Source organism: Bombus pascuorum, chromosome 1, assembly GCF_905332965.1.
Source record: "Bombus pascuorum chromosome 1, iyBomPasc1.1, whole genome shotgun sequence".
Classification (NCBI taxonomy): domain Eukaryota; kingdom Metazoa; phylum Arthropoda; class Insecta; order Hymenoptera; family Apidae; genus Bombus; species Bombus pascuorum.
The window spans coordinates 2,304,463-2,324,479 of record NC_083488.1 but is presented as its reverse complement, the minus strand read 5'-3'; the positions used below and the strand labels follow the sequence as shown (position 1 = coordinate 2,324,479).

Genomic DNA, 20,017 nt, shown 5'->3' with positions numbered 1-20,017 from the left:
GATGTAAATCTAGAAATTATGAGGTTGGATTCATAAAGGGAATTATAGCGTTCGGTTGGGAATCGTTGGCGAACCGTTCACGCGAGCTTAGGAGAGAAAAAACTGACTAACGAATTTTATGTTACGAAGATATATGGAGTACTATGTTATCTTTTATAACGGCTTGACGCATGAACATACTCTGATTCTGATCGAGCGTAAAATCGATCCTTCAACTTATAGGCCATATTTTTCATTTTCACTCGGTTCTTTTGGTTGGACAGAACTAGTAATTTTTAAAAATTGTTCGTTACAATTTTAGAATATATTTGTTACAACCCTCAATTTCTATAATACTTTGTCAACAGTATCTTTAGACGCAACAGATTCCTTTTTAAAAGGAAACATTCGCGGAAACATTCTTTTTCGGTCATTGAGTAACATTAACGTAAAAAGAGGAAGAAAATCTATTTTTATTTTTTCTTACGAGCTGCGTATTAATTAAAAAATTAATATGTAATTTGGTTGGAAAGAACTAGTAATTTTTAAAAATTGTTCATTGTAATCTTAGAATATATTTGTTATAATTCTCAATTTCTATAATACTTTGTCAACAATATCTTTGACGCAACAGATTTCTTTTTAAGAGGAAACATTCGCGGAAACATTCTTTTTCGGTCATTGAGTAACATTAACGTAAAAAGAGGAAGAAAATTTATTTGTATTTTTTCTTGCGAGCTGCGTATTAATTAAAAAATTAATATGTAATTTGGTTGGAAAGAACTAGTAATTTTTAAAAATTGTTCGTTACAATCTTAGAATATATTTGTTACAACCCTCAATTTCTATAATACTTTGTCAACTAACTGTTCCCTTTCGACTGTCGAAGAGTGTAGACGTGCCTTGTGCCCGGAGCGGTCTCTCCGTCGAAATCGGACGTGGAAAAAAGTGCCCCCGAAAGTGCGAACAGCGGGGAAAACAAAACAATGCAACGAGTGCCACCGCTCAGGATATCAAACAACGGTGAAACATACGCCATATACAAAACCATGGAAACCCATGAATGCACAGAAACCGAAATGGATATGACTCAGATGAGTGACGAGAGAAACACCACCAACAACGATCTGACACAACAAGACGAAAGCTGGAAGCTCGTAACTCCCAGCAAAAGAAGAAAAATTACAACAAACGCAAATACTAGGAGGGCTGCAGAAACAGTAAGTAAGCAGTGGCTCCAAGAAATCCCACTACAAAACCCCTTCAGCATACTACCACAAGAGAAGGAACCAGAAACAACTGAAACAACTGAAAAACCAATAACACACAACCCCAAACCACCGCCAATATACATCGATGCGCAAATAATAGACCCCCTCCTCGAACTGCTAAACAATACGGCAGGCAAAGAAAACTACTCAATAAAACAATTAAAACTGGACCAGGTAAAAGTGCAAACCAACGCCCCAGAAACCTACAGAAAAGTGGTAAAAGTGCTAAAAGAAAAAAACGCCGGGTACCACACCTACCAGCTCAAAACTGACAAAAGCTATAAAGCAGTTATCAGAGGGCTACACCCAAGAACAAACACAAGCAACATATGCGACGAACTAGCCAAAATCGGACACCAGGTAAGAGCAATAAACAACATAACGAGATTTGACACCAAACAACCACTACCGCTGTTCCTAATAGAACTAGAACCGAACAAAAACAACAAGGAAATCTATGACATTAAACAAATCTTAAACACAATAATCACAGTCGAACCACCCAGACAAAAAAAAGACATACCTCAGTGCATGCGGTGCCAACAATATGGGCACACAAAAAATTACTGCAACAGAAACCCGGTGTGCGTCAAATGCGCAGGAAAGCACCTGACAACTTACTGCCCATATACGGGAAAAATAAAAGAGGTAAAGTGCTACAACTGCAACGGAAACCACCCAGCCAGCTACAAAGGCTGCCCAGCCAGAAAAATACTCCAACGTAAATTGTTTCCGCCGCTTAGAAGCAGGACATATAACTACCACCACACACAACAAGACAGGGCAGAAGCTGAGACACCAATTAAAGTACAGTACGTAATGAACAACAACCACAACAATATCAACACCACTGGCAGTCGAAGCTACGCGCAAGCAACCAAGGAAGTAACACCCGTAGCCAACCAAAACCACAACAACAACACCAACGACGCTACAGAAATAAAAGAACTATTAAAACAATCCATCAAAAGCACCGACATGTTAACAAGAACGATAAGCGAACTAAACGAAGCATTCAAGCAGCAATCATTACAAATCACAGCTATGATACAACTGATAACAACCATGCTAAGCAAAAAGTAAAAACGGACATACTAAAAATAGCTGCCTGGAACTCTAACGGTCTACAACAAAGGGCCATTGAAACCAAAGCATTCCTATACCACAACAACATAGACATACTACTTGTATCGGAGACGCATTTCACAACAAAAAGCTACACAAAAATACCGCACTACACCATATACGATACCAAGCACCCCTCAGGAAAAGCACACGGAGGAACCGCAGTGATAATAAGAAACGATATTAAACACCACCTACACAGTCAAGTTAGTAAAGAACACATACAAGCAACTACCGTTACCGTACAAACTAGCAGCAACCGTCTACAGCTGTCAGCAGTATATGCACCACCGCGACACAAAATTACAACACAAATGTGGGAAGAATACTTCCAACAACTAGGCGACAAGTTTATCGCAGCAGGAGACTACAACTCAAAGCACACAACATGGGGATCAAGAATCACTACACCTCGAGGCAGAACCCTGGAAAAACACATCAGGAAAAACAATCTCAATATATTATCCACAGGAAGACCGACATACTGGCCGACAGACCTGAGCAAAATCCCTGACCTACTCGACTTTGCAGTCACAAAGGGATTAAACGGAAATAAAATAAATATAGCATCCAGCCTCGAGCTTAGCTCCGACCATACACCCATAATAATAACATACAGAAACAAGCCAATACTCTACAACAACTCAGAGACGCTATGCAACAAATCCACTAATTGGCAAACCTTCAAAGAAATAATCGAGAGCAAAATCAACTGCAACATCCCACTGAAAACGCCCCAACACATCGAACAAGCTGTAACAACACTTACAGAAACTATACAAGAGGCAGCACGGGCAACCACAAAACCAGAAACTACCACTAGACAAACAAAACAAATCCCATCTGACATCCTCGAAAAAATTAGAGATAAAAGAAAAGCGAAAGCAAAATGGCAAAAACATAGAACAAAAGAAAACAAAAAACACCTAAACAAACTTGCAAAGGAAATAAAAAACAAAATAAAAGAGCACAACAACAACGAATTCACAAAGTTCATAGAGTCACTATCTGCACACGAGAACTACAACTACTCACTATGGAAAGCCACAAAAAAAATAAAGAAGGCGATAAAACCAGCCCCAGCAATCAGAAAAGCAGACAACACATGGGCAAGAAGCAACGAAGAGCAAGCCGAAGAATTTTCCATCCACCTATGCAACACATTTACACCACACAACATCAATAACAGCAACCACAATAGCCATACGGACGACGACGCGATAGCCACTAGCACTGCAATCGACAAGCAATACACCATACCCAAAACAACAGCACAAGAAATAAGAAACATAATAGAAAAAACAAAAAACAACAAAGCACCAGGAATCGATCTAATCAATGGCAAAATATTGAAAAACCTCCCTCCAAAAGCGATACGGTTAATTACAATAATATTCAATGCAATACTAAGAATACAATATTATCCTGCATTATGGAAACAGGCACAAATCATAATGTTACCCAAACCAGGCAAAGACCCACATGAAGCAACATCCTACAGACCAATATCACTACTCCCCGTGCTCTCCAAAATACTAGAAAAAGTAATATACGCCCGACTAAAACCAATAATAGAGAAGGAAAAACTAATACCAGACCATCAATTTGGATTCAGAAATAAACACTCCACCATAGAACAAATGCACAGGCTTGTCAACGAAATAATACACACAATAGAAAACAAACAATATTGTACAGCCCTATTCATGGACATAGAGAAAGCTTTCGACAAAATAAACCACGAAAGCCTAATACAAACAATCAAGAAACAATTCCCGGAAAAAATATACCAAATAATAAAATCATACATAAGCAACAGAACCTTCACAGTAAAAATCAAGGACGCACACTCCGAAGCAAAAGACATCAAAGCAGGTGTTCCACAAGGAAGCGTCCTAGGACCCATACTATACACATTATACACGGCCAACATTCCAACAACTACCAATAGCAAAATACTGACATTCGCGGACGACACAGCCGTGCTAGTCAGGCACACTAACCCTGTAATAGCAGCCACAATACTACAAGAGCACATCACAAAAATAGAAAAGTGGCTACAGGACAAACAAATCAAAGCTAACCCTGACAAATGCAACCACATTACATTCACATTGAGAAAACAGATAACACCAAACATCTTCCTGAACGGCACGCAAATAACACAAACAAGGCAAGTCAAATACCTTGGACTTCACATAGATACACACTTCACATGGAAACAGCACATCAAATCAATAATAGACAAGATACAGATAGCAAGGAGACAAATGTACTGGCTAACAAGCCGAAAATCCAAACTAAGCACAGAAAACAAACTGAAAATATACAAAATAATCATAAAGCCAATCTGGACATACGGAATTCCACTATGGGGAACAGCAGCAATGAGCCATATAAACAAAATAGAAACAATCCAAGCCAAAATCCTTAGAACAATGGTAAACGCCCCGTGGTACGTTAGAAACGAGGACATAAGGAAAGACCTCGGAATACCAACGGTCAAGGAGGAGATTACCAGATTCGCAACAAGATACAGAACAAGAATAGAAACACACCCGAACCATCTGGCAGCTGAAACGTGCAACACAACAAACATCGTAAGAAGACTAAAAAGGAAACACCCAATAGACCTCATAAAAGATATAACTTAGAAAAAACGAAGCTGGCACCCCGCTGGGGGTAGCCGCCCACATGCTATATTATTTTTTATTTATATTTTTTTTTCTTCACCAACAAGATATAACACTTTACCAAATGTCCGCAAGGACAAATTGTAAAATAACCAAAATAAAATAAAAAAAAAAAAAAAAAAAAAACTTTGTCAACTATATCTTTAGACGCAACAGATTCCTTTTCAAGAGGAAACATTCGCGGAAACATTCTTTTTCGGTCATTGAGTAACATTAACGTAAAAAGAGGAAGAAAATCTATTTGTATTTTTTCTTGCGAGCTGCGTATTAATTAAAAAATTAATATGTAATTTGGTTGGGAAGAACTAGTAATTTTTAAAAATTGTTCGTTACAATCTTAGAATATATTTGTTACAACCCACAATTTCTATAATACTTTGTCAACAATATCTTTAGACGCAACAGATTCCTTTTTAAGAGGAAACATTCGCGGAAACATTCTTTTTCGGTCATTGAGTAAGATTAACGTAAAAAGAGGAAGAAAATCTAATTGTATTATTTCTTACGAGCTGCGTATTAATTAAAAAATTAATATGTAATTTGGTTGGGAAGAACTAGTAATTTTTAAAAATTGTTCGTTACAATCTTAGAATATATTTGTTACAACCCACAATTTCTATAATACTTTGTCAACTATATCTTTAGACGCAACAGATTCCTTTTCAAGAGGAAATATTCTTTTTCGGTCATTGAATAACATTAACGTAAAAAGAGGAAGAAAATCTAATTGTATTATTTCTTGCGATCTGCGTATTAATTAAAAAATTAATATGTAAAATTGAACAAAGAGCTTGAAAGATAGAATGTTTATAAAGTCGTAATATTCTCCGTAATATTCTCCGGTTCAATGGACTCCGGAAGGTAGAGTAAATAGCACAGTTCTCACATTTGTGACGAAAAGCCATAGAGATGGAGTGTCGTGGTAGGACTCATTCATAATGTCGGAAAGCCCAGCTTTAACGTAAATATTTATTCTTGATATTTGGTAAGATTTAGAATCCCTGATTGTGGGTCTCCGTGTTACTTGCAAATTGTATTTACCATTGAAACGAGATGAATCTGCTCGAATCTTGCACGAGTACTTGGAAAATACTATCTATGTAGATCCTTGTTCAACATCAGATTCTCTGATATACATAATTTAGTATATTAAACGTTTCATTTGATATTTCGAAGAATCATTTATTTAATATTTGCAATGCCATTATTATTCGCTGCTATTTACTGCTAATAAAATTTTCTTCGATCAAATGCGGCGGGGACTGGTTCTAGTTCTTGCCAAAAAAATGTCACGCTTCGATTCGCTCTAGCTCCTAATTAACATTAAAATATTCCTCGATCGGTGATGCTTCATTTATCATCTCGGCCATGAAGCGTAAAAACTGAAACTTGAAAAATCGCACCATCTATTGACATTTTATAACTTGGCGTCGCGATTCTTCGCGAGATAGGAAGATCGTACCGATAGACGTGACGGTTTCCAGTGACGACTCATCGGATGAAATCGCGATCAATTTTCACCAAAGCCAAAGACGAGAAATCGTTCGTTTGCCAGGCGATCACGAACCTTCTAACGTGTAATCAGAGCTGAGGAACCGGCATCGAAATAGTAGCAGTCACGATGATTTATTCACGGCGAATTAGTATTTACGCGGAGAGCTTCTTTCTTAGTAACGTCAATATTTTCCTGCTCCCGTAAATTGAGATTTAATTTCGCTGTAATTTTCGAACCGCGACGTTTCATTATTTCGCCTTTATTCCATCATTTTCCACGCAAGAAACGCACCTCTTCATCGGATGAACGAGTTAATCGAGAAAGATTATATTTATCGTTTCTGCAGCTGTATCGTGATCTTCATTCTTCATTCTTGAAAGAATTTGGAAATTTGTTCAGTGAAGATACGGTGGCTGCAAAAAATATCAGGTTGTCCGGAAAGTGTCTTTCTTTCGCAAACGTGTTTTTTACAACAGTGCACCTTCGTACAAAGGTGAAACCGAGTCTATAAAATGTCGCGGTGTTTATCTCAACAGAACAAAATGGATCGTATATAATTCGACAAAATAATATAAAATAAAAAACGTTGTCGTATTATTCCCTTCGTATTATTTCCTCATAAAACGAAAGAAACTTTTCAGACGATCTAATACTTGCACGTAAAACCCAAATCTTCGAAAGAAACGTCTTTCTATCGAGCTCTATACTTTATTTACAAATCCAATAATATGAAAAGTTACTTTCATTTCTATGGTATTATATGGGTAAATGGATATAAGTTAAAAATCATGAATATTTAAAATATACGAATTTTCATGTTAATCTGTATTATGCGTATTCGGAGGAAATAGTGGAATTTATAGGGTTCTATCTATAAATAGTAGCATTTTGAATAATATGTCGTTAAATCGGCTGTTACATATATTACTTTGAATATTAATTTATGCTTCGGTAAATTGTGATTTATATTGTATCGCTTCGTAATGAATTCCACGTATACGATAGCTTCGATAAGGACGATGCAAAAGAGAGAATAATTTATTCGCGAATACATAGCGAAAACCTAAGAGCAGATGTAGCGTTGAATTTTTTAAAATAATTATCCGTACGTTACGTAATTATCCGACAATACATCGATAGTTTGATATCTTAAAAGGACAAAATAGTACGAAACGAGATTGTCATTCACACAGGAATCTAGTAATTCTATAGTGTTTATACGATTAGTCACGATACTGATTTTCGCTGAAATTCGGCAGCCAGAAACGTTCATGGCATGTTGCTGTAAGAAATTTCGATCAATTATTCGTTCCAAGAATATGATAGGAAAGTACCAAAAAATAAAAAAAAGTACAAAAAATAATTTTAAAAAAGTTAAGAAAAAGCTACAACACGTGTACCTGAAGAATACACGTTTCTATATTGTTTACAACAGTTAGAAGCAGTTTAAGTAATAAAAAAAATGGACATTATTTTTTACAATACTCGATCGTTCTAACGAAAATACAAAAGATCGAACGACGCGTTCGACAAGCAAGCTGCGAAGCGAAACATCTGCACGAGTAAATTTAACGATTCACGGTACATCGATGGCCGATTATCCAATGTGGTATCCATTTGAAAACTCTTGCTTGAAAAATAGCCGTAGCCCAGAGTGGTCGTTTCGAAACAACGACAGAGTAAGTACCCTCGTCTCGCGGTTGTTCGAAATTTACGATATCCTTTAACCTTGGTAGTTGAATGTAGCGTGATTTGCGGCAAGTTAAATAACAACTCGTTCAATCGTCGACAGAACGGAAGCTCTGTTTAAATTCCTCTTAAAACTGCTAGTTACAGCGCTTCATTCTCCGCTACTTGCCCGCTACTTTACATAGATCCGCTTCTAAATTCGCTCGAGGCGATGAACTTTGTTTTCCGCGTTCCGACCGATTCTTAATCTAGATTGAACCGATGTAACTTCACAGCTCGTTCTCTGTTATCTTCATGGTCGTTTCTGTGGAATATTTCGCTATGCGATCGCTAGAAGATATCGAACAGTAATTAGGAATACGTAAGAGACTCGTATCGATAAACGTCTCTAATAAACCAGCAAATAAGAGACTGTTAAGGAAATGCGATAAAACTAGAGAATATCGTAAAGTTTCTTTTCAGAGCGGCGTATGTGCGCGAACATCGAGTATCGATTCCGAAGCGCACATAAACCGGCTGAAACAGTTGTAAAAAGGATATCGTAGCAGGACAAGGGATAAGGATAAGGCGTAAACTTGTTATAGGCACACTTCGAGCCGATATAAAAGAACCAGCGTAAAAAGCTCGCGAGCCGCGTAGTGTGATAAATCGATCGACCTCGACCCCTGCTGCTGCGGATGGTTGTAAAGGATCTTTTGGGAAGAAATATTTATCAAAATTTTAACGTTTTCTTAACTAGTTCGTGACGTGTTTGAAAGTGTATGCTTCTTGCGTTAAAAAGTTGAAAGGCTTCCAAAGATCAAGCATCAAGATTCAACGGCTCGATGTATTACGTGGGTGGGTCTAAAATAATAGAGTTTTTGATAGGCATGAAAATGATTCTACGATGGAAATAAAATAGGCTAAATTAAACGAGATCGCGTGATAAAAACTTCTCGATTGGGATCGCGCTGAAAATTTCATGTTCCAAGGACGGATGCAAATTAACCTTAATGTCACTTGAGCGTTAATTTTAGATTATATCAAAATCGCATCACCTTCATTATTTTCTATTCTGTTTCGTTCGTTTCTTTATACACAGATATTTCGCCATATGAATTATTCATTTGGTTATTTCGATATCATCGGAGATAACAAATTTCGCTTGAAATCATGTAATCAGGATATAAATTTCTTTTTCTCTATCAAGTTACTCTACCAATGTATTCATCGTGATCAACGTTTCTCCATTTTGCAGGTTGGCAGAAACATTCGAAGTATACTTTTACATTCTATAACGAACACTTTTCGACTGATTGAAGGAATACGTTCCCAAGGGAATAAAATGAAATTTTCCCGACCTAGATTCCTTCCTATGGCGGAGAAACTCGTACAGTTGTAACGCGAACCTGTAAATGATAATCTAAGTTAGTTTCTCGAGACGCGCGTGTACGAAGAGAGGAGCTGGTTGAAATTTTGCGAAAGAACGGACCCGCGTGTTGAGTGGCGAAAAGGAACTTGCTCCCTGTTCCGTTCAACGCGCGTCTCTCCTTCCTGCTGAAAGAGCCGTATATCTCTTCTTTCCTTAGAAAAGCAACAGAATAGCTGGCTTGAAAGTACATGGAAAACAGGCTTCTTGAAAGAAACAACCGACCCATTCAGGTGCAATCTTTTTCAAAACCCATTAAATCCACTGTGCGTATAACTGTCGCGTCCACGCTTAAATACAGATGTGAATTTTCTGAAAGAATTTGAACGATTACAAATACGATTACATTACGAAAATCGTCGCTGTTTCATTATTTCGATTCGATGATTTGATACTGTAATTTTTGCACTGGGTAATTAGCCAGGCAGAAGTAACAAAAGTCTGGATTCTTTCGCATATTTACGAAGACGTATCGGTATGTTGTACCTTATAAATTTCAATAACTTTACTCTTTTGGAACTTTCGAATGGAAAAGTTGTAAGTTTCATATCAGTCGGTACTGACTTCCAAACAACACCGATGTTAAAAATAGCAGAGCAGATGCGAAGCATTCTTATCAGCATGGAAACCGAACTTTTGTCGGACTCTGTATATTATCGTTTATGCTATCTAGTACGCGGTTTGAAAAAAGCAATCACGGAAGCCATAAATCAAACTAGAGAAAACGATAAGCTAATCGGATTTGTCGGATTAGAATTTAAATCCAAATATATCATTTGAAACAATAAATACATTCGATCTGTCTTTCCAATTCTTTTATCCAAAATGTTTGTTATCTGACAAAAGAACTCTCTTGCCTTTGTAACAAGTGTTACTCATTTGTAATCAAAGTGGAGACTTTTGTTTATTAAATAAATTTACTTCCTAGAAGGAGAGTCAACGAGACAGAAAACGAAAAAAGAAAATGACGACCTAACATTGGCCGTTTCGTTCTGCGTTTTAGCTGGCTCCAAAAATCTCTGCCGTGCACATTCAAACGTTCGCTCTTTTGTTATGCTCGAGAAATGAAATGAGCGCACGGCTGGATCATTCCCAAGTTAGGTCAATTGTTGTAAAAGCAACGAATCCTGATCGAGGCAGCGAGCCTTCGACATCGGCCAAGTCTCGTTCGACGCGCCTGTATTCTTCCAAAGATACCGTTCGCAGGAAAATTTTCCAATATCCCGGCTTCGTTATCACGACGCGCAAGTTCGTCATGCTTTTTATTCACTGTGAACACGAATTGGATGTTTCCTCGACATTGAATGTGCAAGCCGTTTAATCGAACGAAATAGTATACTTCGTTGTTGCGAGGATTAATAAAAATAAATGATGCGAGCGTCGATACTCGGAATTATTTGATAACGAACGGTTGATATTTTAATAATTGATTTGCCCGGATTAATTATGAAAATGGGATTACAATAAAAATCATTTTCATACCGTAATGTGTCGCAAGTATTTTTGTAATTGCTTGTCCGATCGATGCAATCGAATAATATCGAAGAGAATCGAATTAAATTTTGATTTCAATAAGGATAACGGAAAGCGGATTAAGTTAATATCGCGATATTGCAGTTCAAGTTGTAGCAAGAATGGTAGCGTACATTGTACAGAGCGATGGATATTTTCGTGTTTCGTCAGATTTTGCATGCAAAGCGCTGCTTCCAGCGGAAGAACTTAGTAGAAGCGTTATCAAAAAAGTTGGAAATACTTTGCACTCGAGTTAAATGTATAAGCTGTAAGAGGTTGGAAAGCAATCTTGAGAAAATCTCGTACTACTTGTTCGATGAAAATTCTGAAACATAAAATATTTAAGACCTTTCGATTTATCGGTGTGATACTTGTGACCAAGAACAGAATAACCAAAGATATTTCACGTTTCTGTTTCCTTTATTACCTTGCAAAAGCATTCTCTTCTTCCAACTAAATCCACCAAAACAAATATCCTATTTTCATCTTATTTAACACTCCATAAAGAATCCTCGAACATCTGAAACGGATAATATCCTCAAAGCCCACTTGGGCAATCAAATATCGGTACTCCACATTTCACATCGCAACCCAATTATTACCACCCTGTGTGTGCCGATACATCAAAACCATTCTCTACGGCACAATAAAAACTGAGTTTTCTTCGGGGTTAGAACGAAGCTTCCAATCGCGCGGACGTGCGGGATTGTTCCAATAAGGCGGGCAATCCGACTTATATTTTTTTTTCCAGCGGTCTCCTAGCCAGATTGAAATGGAAATACGCGAACTTTGATGGCACGGGTGTCGCACGTCGAAAGCACGAAGAAGAGGAGGAAACGCGATGAGTCGCGAAACCTGCGAAACGGCCGCGCCCGACAGACAAATTGCATTAAATCTCGATTCGCGGCGCGTGGAAAATATTGACGCCGTCGCGCAGCCCCTTTCGCGTAAATATTGATACTCTGCGAATGAATCGTACCGGTTGCATCTTTCATGCGATCGCCGCTTTCGTTCTCAGTTCGTTTGCTCTCCTGAATGGAAAATAAACTGGAGAAGAAACGAACGAACTCTGGTCTAGAAGCATATTCGTATAGAGTCGTAGTTCTCTTCTTTGCAGACGTCGTGAGCTTTTTGGTATCTTTATGTCCGTCGTAAAGCATTCACCGTTCAAACTGTCTGCATATACTTGTCTTATTTGCCTGTTTTAAAAGAGGATTACCAGTTTGTTTGTCTCTCTACAGGTCTGTGTGAGCGTGCGTGTGTGTTAAGGCTTGAATATTCGATGTATGAGAAACGCGGTTGAAGAATGGTATATAGAAGTGAAAATTGACAAATTGCTGGAAATAACAAAGAATTAATTTGAGGGATGCTGTTCCAAGATAGTTTGGTATCACGAAGCGCACGCGAAGGATTACTTGTACTACGATGAATTGAAAATAACTATCTTGCGATTTGTAACGAGACAAAGTGGTAATTAGATCTTTGTAGATAAATTGGAAATTTGAACGAGAGGATAGATCAAGCAGATCTAAATCGAACGACTCTGTGCAACGAACGCTACTATACCAATCAATGCATTTGGGACAATGTAACTAAATTGAATGACACTCTAGAATGAATGCAACTTAACTGTTCAATTTTCTGCACGTTAAAATCTTCCAACAGATACGTTATCGTATAATAAAATGATACCGAACATTTGAAAGTCTTCCAACATATTATCGCAATATATTTTCTATTTTTAATAAACTCGCGTAATATGATCAAGTAACTTTCGTAAGTTCGTCGCTGGTTTTTTATTAATTTCAATTTACCGGAATGTTGTAATGTATAAATTGAATTAGAAAAGAAAATAAAAGCTCTTTCTTCGCGAACATGAAACATTCTTGAGAAAAGGATTGTCTGACCTAAATAAAAGTGATCTATTATTAACACCCTGAGGAGGTCTGAAATAATTTGATGTTCACCTTTCGTGACTGCAAACTTACACGTGAGTTTCATCCCTTTATCTGTGATCTGTTTTAAGTAATTACGATAACAGACGGCACACTACGCAAAGTAATTTGCAGAAAGATGTATCACGACCGATATAATGCGCGAAAAATGGCAGAATAAATTCATCTACGTTTTCATACTTCCTCGAATATTAAATAGTTATCAATCTGTTCTGATATTTCCATTTTATATGATACTTGATTTCGCATTACGTATCCAACGATAATTCTTTTCCCAAGTTCTCGTAAGTTTTTAAATCTTTAAGATTCTTAAAGATGTAAGGTGACAGTTCCAGAAAATTACATTAATATTGCTACAGTAATTATTTCTTAATTCTCTAGAGTAACATCTCCCTTCATCTTTTCTTTCCACTTTTGAGTATTATTTCCTAAGGAGGTATCAGAAAAATTCATCAGAAGTAGAGCCTGCTTGACGTATTCGGGCACTTTTGCTTCTACATCATATTTTATTCATCAAGGTATGATTGATTGCCTTGATTTATAGGGGTTCGTTCAAAAAGGGCTTCTGTTAACCGTTATCCTCTCCGGTGAGCAGACTGATCTAATCAGTCGAAATGATCTAATCGAAAAACTGCCAAACTTTCCCTTGTTCAACATAAAAACATACCAGTAAAAAAGATGTATATGTATTCGATTAATTGGTCACTATTGAATCTTCAAAGTAAATTCCAATCAAGTTATAGCAAGAGAAGACAATGCTTTTACATTTAACAATAGTTTTCCACTAATTCAGTGTTTTAAAATTCTACTATGATAATATTAACATTCGAGAATTTTAACACCGTTTTTAAAATTATTAAACTTCTTCTTTCCATATCTTTCACTCTGTGCTTCAATATCTTACTATTATATTATTATTTCATTCGTCTTATATATCATTGTTCGTATCGTTCATCGATATTAACACGACACTAAATTGAAAAATAAGGATTCGCCTCAAGTATGTTATCTTTCCTTTACCATTCTTCTACCGTCCAATATATCTTTCAGAAACAGATATCTCAATAAACCGATGATACTACAATTTGGCTATTTCAGTGGAAGAAGGTGATGGCCCGTACCACGCGCTCACGACGAAAAATGGCGAATACGACTGATGCTCCCTCGCCTGCGAGCAGCCTTTTGTCGTCCACCACGACGACCCCGTTCACCAGCCCGACATCGACAAGCTACTCCACCGAGGACTATACCTTCAATTACAGCGGCCTTCCCAGCCTAGGTGGCTACTCATTGGAGGATTTGAATTACACGGAACTCTGGGTGGGCGTATGGAATAGCACCGAGGCCAGTAACGTGACTGAGAGATTAAATACCACTGTACTGCCATCGGGAGCAGGCTACTGCGACGAATGGGAGGCAGCGCAACACAAACTCTTCCAAGTAAACTCTCTTCTTCTTTCTTATAAACGTATAGCACAGATCAAGTTTACGGGAATTCTTTATTTATATCGTGTCAATTATGAATTGACCTATAGATCCGATAGATCGATATTCTATTCGTACTATATTCTAATAAAAATTGACTTTAAGACAGTCGTTGAAAGAAACAATGACAGTCTAACTAAATTATCTCATCAATCATGTATCACACAGTGATAACGAAAATGGGAACTTTCGATAAATTTAGACCAGTACCCGTTTATCCGTTGCTGATCGATAACACCATCACCATCTTTATCGCCACTTTATTTAACGGGCAATGGATTTAAACGATACGTGAAAACGAATCGAGCAACGAGAACTATTTATCAACTGGACGAGTTTTGGAAACTATAGCGATATTTTTCAAGCTTTCATCGGCGTCGGTTAGAATATAAGAAAAATTGCAAGTTCATAATTTTTCATTCGCTGTACGTTTTAAAAATCTCTTAAAGCGTTTAACTAATTAAAAAAGCAACAAAAGGAAAAGCAAACCAAGGAAGACGTACAAGCTATTATCGTTTCGTGATTACAGCCCCATACATTCCCTACATGAATTTCTTCGTTAAAAAAACAGACATGGAACAAGTCTTCGACAGTTTGACGAAAAAAGAACGCGAGAAATCGTAGCTTCCATCTAGATAGTAGATTCCGTCCAACTAGGGTGGTCTCCAGACGGTCACTTGAATTTTCTCGGAGCGAGACGAGGCAATCTTGCCGGCTGATGGATTCTCACGGGGAAACCGTTTCGATTTGCCTTTTGCCAGGCGGCGAATCTGTTCTTCGCAGCGGCGTTTCTGGTGCCGCGTTCTTTCAAGGCCTCGGTACTGGCACTGCGCACCTTTCTCACGGCTGGCTTCATGCTGGCCGCTCTCTGGGCCGGAATTACCATATGTGCTCTGGACGCGATGCTATGGTGTCTGGCTCTCGGCCTTCTGAACGGAATCCATTCGCTTATACTAGCCTGTCGATTTCTGCCTCCCGCGCTCAGCCCCGAGCTGGCTGAGCTCTATCTGAAACTCTTTAAGCCGTACAAGGTCAGCAAGAAACACTTCCAGGAGCTGGCCAAGGAGGCAAGGATATTAAAGCTGGACTCCGGTCAGACGTATGCGACAGAAGGCGTCACGCCCGCCGACGAACGACTATCGATACTGTTACGTGGCAAGTGAGTATTACGCGACCGTGTCTGTAAAATACAGTGGTTCGCGAGAGTGTTTGAAAATTTGCAGTAGAAAACTTTTGCATACATATACGAATGTATACACGAAGGAAGAAACAACTCGAAATTAATCTCCAGCTCCTTACCTCTCCCTACGTATCTCAAATTATTGCTTCGGTTTTTTGAATCATGTAAACTTTACGATTTTATGACCTCACTGTATCTCTTCCATCGATCATATTAGCATGTGAGAGACATCGATACGAAAAACCAATTCAGAATTTATCAAAAGATAAAATCGAGTCGATAGATAACGCCCCTTTACTTAGTGTTCGATCTCTTCTGGAAGATCAATCACCGGCAAAATTACGCAGACTATTCACCCCTTGCCCCTCGGTGAAACCTTCTGGAGTTCTGGCACCCTCCGGAAGTGGTTCGCGAGAAGTTCGCGTCTCTCATCTCGTACTCTTCCGTATCTTGTTTATGTTTGCTGGTACAAAACAACCTCTAGCTTTATATAGTAACACTAGCTTTCGAAGAAACGTCGAAACGTCAGAGTGTTTAACGAATGGTTCTGTGGAGTTCAGGTTGAAGGTGACCTGCGACGGAACACACTTGCATTACATCAAAGCTTATCAGTTCGTCGACTCGCCGGAATGGGAGGCCATGCACGAGAACATCGACGACGTCTTCCAAGTGACGATTCGAGCGGAGGAGTCTAGCACGTACATCTGTTGGACCAGGCTGAAGTTGCTCAGGGTACTCAGGCATAGGCCCCTGCTCAAGGTCGTCCTCAACACCCTCATCGGTAAGGACATTACGTCCAAGTTGTACGCCCTTAACGAGCAGCTCGCTGGTGTCGCCGCGGCCAGTGAGACAACCACGTCGAATCCTTACAGGGGCGTCGCGAGAAGTCTTAGCGTCGACGCTGTAAACACTGAAACTGCCGGAAGAGTACGATCCACGACGTGGAAGGCACAGAGGAGGCACAGTAATCCGCGTAGCGACAGTAAGTTTCTTCGTTTCTCCTTTTCTATCCAATCGTTTGTTAAAGAGGGGATGCGATATCCGAGGACAGAGCACGTTAATTACCGGATGGGAAGTTTGTCGTTTGACAAATGAGAGAAAATCGTCGGAAGTATTGGAAATTTGTTTATCAGGTAGATTTTTCAGTTTCGTTACGGTAGATTTGATGATTTCACGCGTTTCGCGTTACGTTAAACGATAATACGAAAAGTATGGTTTTGCATGATCATCGAAGCGAAGTGAAATATTATTCGATCCAGTTATACTTCATCCTAATCGACGTGTAACAAACGCGCGCCATCGAGCACCCCGGCGCTGAAAGGATTAATTCAAGCTTCATTTCCCAAAGTGAAACCACCGTCATCTAATCGGCCACAGAAAAACACGTTTCTCGAAATAGAACTGCACGATCACCATTCCCAATTATGCTCTCGGTGAATCCAGATCATCGAACAATCCGCATATTCACTCCCCGACTGTCGAATCTCGTAGACAGTGACTGATTTTCGTTGAACATACAGTCATTCGGTCGATCAATATGAAATAGCAATTAGTCGACTGACAGATTGGGAGTGGTGACAAGGATCGAAATGAATTGTCCACAGGGAGTTCGCCATCCCGGTACTCGCACCAATACTGGGCGCCCGTGGTGGCAAATCACTTCCCGCCGAATTCGCCGTTCACCCAGGGTCAAAGCCTCGGGTACACGTTACTGCCGCAGGGTGTTCAGTTTTCGCCACCGCCACGGGCACCCTTTCTGTCGCATCAGCCGTTGACGCGACAGCGTAGCGGTGGCACGAGCGGCGATTACACCCTGCTACCTCAGACACCGAAGCTCGAGAGGAAACGCTCGAAAAAGGGGACGAGAGAGGTGAGTAGTAGTCGTATAGCGAGCACTCACGCTGAATTACCATCGCCTTTCTCTTCCAAATGGGATGTTTAGAGCGTCGCCAGTGGCCATTACTTGTGAGTGGAAGATTGTACCGGATGATGTTGCATTTTTTGCCTTCGAGTCTCTAACGTCGAACGCGCACTATTTTGTTTCGTACAATGTGCATGGAAGTGGGATTATTTCGTTTTTCATTTTGTCGATTTTCAGTTGGATTTAAAATGTTGGCGTTGGATTTTTTCAATATCGACGTTACACGGTAATTTGGGAATGCTTGATCGATTCTTTTATCATTTTTAGGTACGTTCATGTGTTTCCATTTAAACGCATAGAAAAGTTTCTACTCGACAGAAAATTGATGGCGAAACGTAAATTTGACAATAAAGCCTTTAAACTAAAACTTTTTCAATTAGCTTCCTTTGAAATACAAATAAAACATAGAAATTTCATTCGATAGCGTTCATAATTAAAGTATCGGTAATTGGATCGTTGTAGAGAGTTGGTTGGGAAATGCAACGCTATTAACACAGCGCTGGTAGAATTACTCCGAATTGATCAGACGATATAGTACACGGTTGATTCCATAGATCGATTAGAACGAACGTAGAATTTCACTAAATTAGAGCAAATTAATTTCTGACGTTTGTAGCGCGTTTTAAAAAAATAAGTAAAGATTTACTCGAATTCTAACGTTGTCTATAAAAATATTACGTTATAGTTAAATTTGTCACAATATTTCTAATCGCCTCTCAGTCTTTCAACTTGATCCACTCCCACTAGTTTTCGTTGTCACTGAAAACTATGTTCAGTGACTCTAACGTAGCGCAGCAACTGCACAGAAACTTTCATGACACTATTATTCAGCAATTCGTACTCGTTTTTATCCATAACTCCTGTTTATCTGGTTTCACGCGGCTATACAACCAGACTTCTGCAGTCGATGCGACTTTCGGTCGTTCGTTCCATTTCACTTTGCGAATGATTAAGCGTCCATTCGCGAACACGGGCAAGCGTAGCCCGTTCGTCTTCAACTGGAACGTGGAAACCCAGAAGTATCTGCGTCCACGATATAAATCGCCAGGCGGGAATCGGGACAAAAAGCTCGACGAATATATCGCTACAGAAAAACTCAATTACCGCGCGTACTCGAGCCAGAAAAGTGAGCCGATATTAAGTTAGCATCGGCTTCGTTTCAGCAGCGCCCCAGGCTAGATGACTTTATTCTTAAGCCGCGCACAAAAAAGAAAAAAAAGGTAACAAAATGAACAGAAACCCGACTGTTGTCCACTTGTGAATGGAGCAGCTGTCTCGTAAAAATAAAAAGCTAAAAGAGAGAACACTTCAAGTCACGAGTGTCAGAAAACTAGCTTCCTTCGCACGAACAAATGGTGCGACGTTGGATGCACGTCTCGTTCTCTTTTTACTCTCGTTTTCCTCGTTTCAGCAGGGCGAATTTGGCTAATCGACCGTTTCATCCGGAATATTTTTCCGTCGAATGCTTCCTTCCCGTTTCAACTGAATTTTCTGAATTAATTTTCGACCATTTTCTGTACAATCTCCGATGTAGTTACGATAGCTCGCTCGTTTTTAAAACGTTGTTGAACGCGATGCAAAACTCGGAAACAGGCAACAGGCAGCAACGACGAAAAATCTTCCTTTATAATCCGTCGTGTGTATCGATTATTTAATGCCTGTTGATTTCAAATTCAGAGGTGACGATTCGAGAAAATTATCCAATTTACAAAGGAGTCGTTTTCAAACGAACCACTTCACTAATCATCGCTGCAAATAAAGTAATTCAAGGATCGTGCACGGTAAATTCATGAAAGTTCCTCAGCCGTGCACGATAACATTATGTTTGTGAGCGGCGTAATCGTTTTGTAGCAACGAGCGCGATTCAGAGTCACCATTCATCATCGTTCTCTTCTCAGCTGGTTTGCACGATACAAAGGGGGACAAGAGAAGTTTGAATAACGCGAAATAATGCTTACGTAATTGCACAGAGGCTCGTTATCGTGCTTAGATTCACGTAAATAGGATACTTAGAGGGAATCGCGCCAACCGTAAATCCAATTTGGTATCCAGGCAAAAGTTATACAAGAAAATTGCATGTCTGATTCGTTGCACGCACATCAACCTTGTTAGATGAAATATTCGTATGATAACGAGATTAAGATAATCTTCTCGGTAGAAATAGGGACGTGCTTCCTCTAAGTAAACTAATTATGCACCATCGTCTATAATTTTATTCCTTCACTCGCGTCTGATGAAAATTTTAGAGAACACCCATCGTTCGAACAACATACGGAAAAGAAGGCAAATTCTCCTTTGTTATAT

General features: G+C 39.0%; 2 protein-coding genes across 6 annotated transcripts in view; one reads left to right on the top strand and one right to left on the bottom strand.

Moving 5' to 3' along the window:
• The window catches only part of LOC132916122 (DNA-directed RNA polymerase II subunit Rpb4-like), a 346,958-nt gene that overhangs the window by 166,127 nt on the left and 160,814 nt on the right, over window positions 1-20,017 (bottom strand). The window lies entirely within an intron of this gene.
• LOC132916123 (blood vessel epicardial substance-like) overlaps window positions 1-20,017 on the top strand; it is a 68,203-nt gene that overhangs the window by 42,599 nt on the left and 5,587 nt on the right. For 3 of the 4 annotated variants that reach the window (XM_060975918.1, XM_060975919.1, XM_060975920.1), the window contains exons 3-6: window positions 14,226-14,567; window positions 15,374-15,771; window positions 16,353-16,774; window positions 17,397-17,662. In XM_060975918.1, the coding sequence (XP_060831901.1) occupies window positions 14,238-14,567; window positions 15,374-15,771; window positions 16,353-16,774; window positions 17,397-17,662 (1,416 nt within the window). In that variant the 5' untranslated portion in view covers window positions 14,226-14,237. The remainder of the gene's footprint in view (window positions 1-14,225; window positions 14,568-15,373; window positions 15,772-16,352; window positions 16,775-17,396; window positions 17,663-20,017) is intronic. The other variant, XM_060975921.1, reaches the window with a different exon arrangement.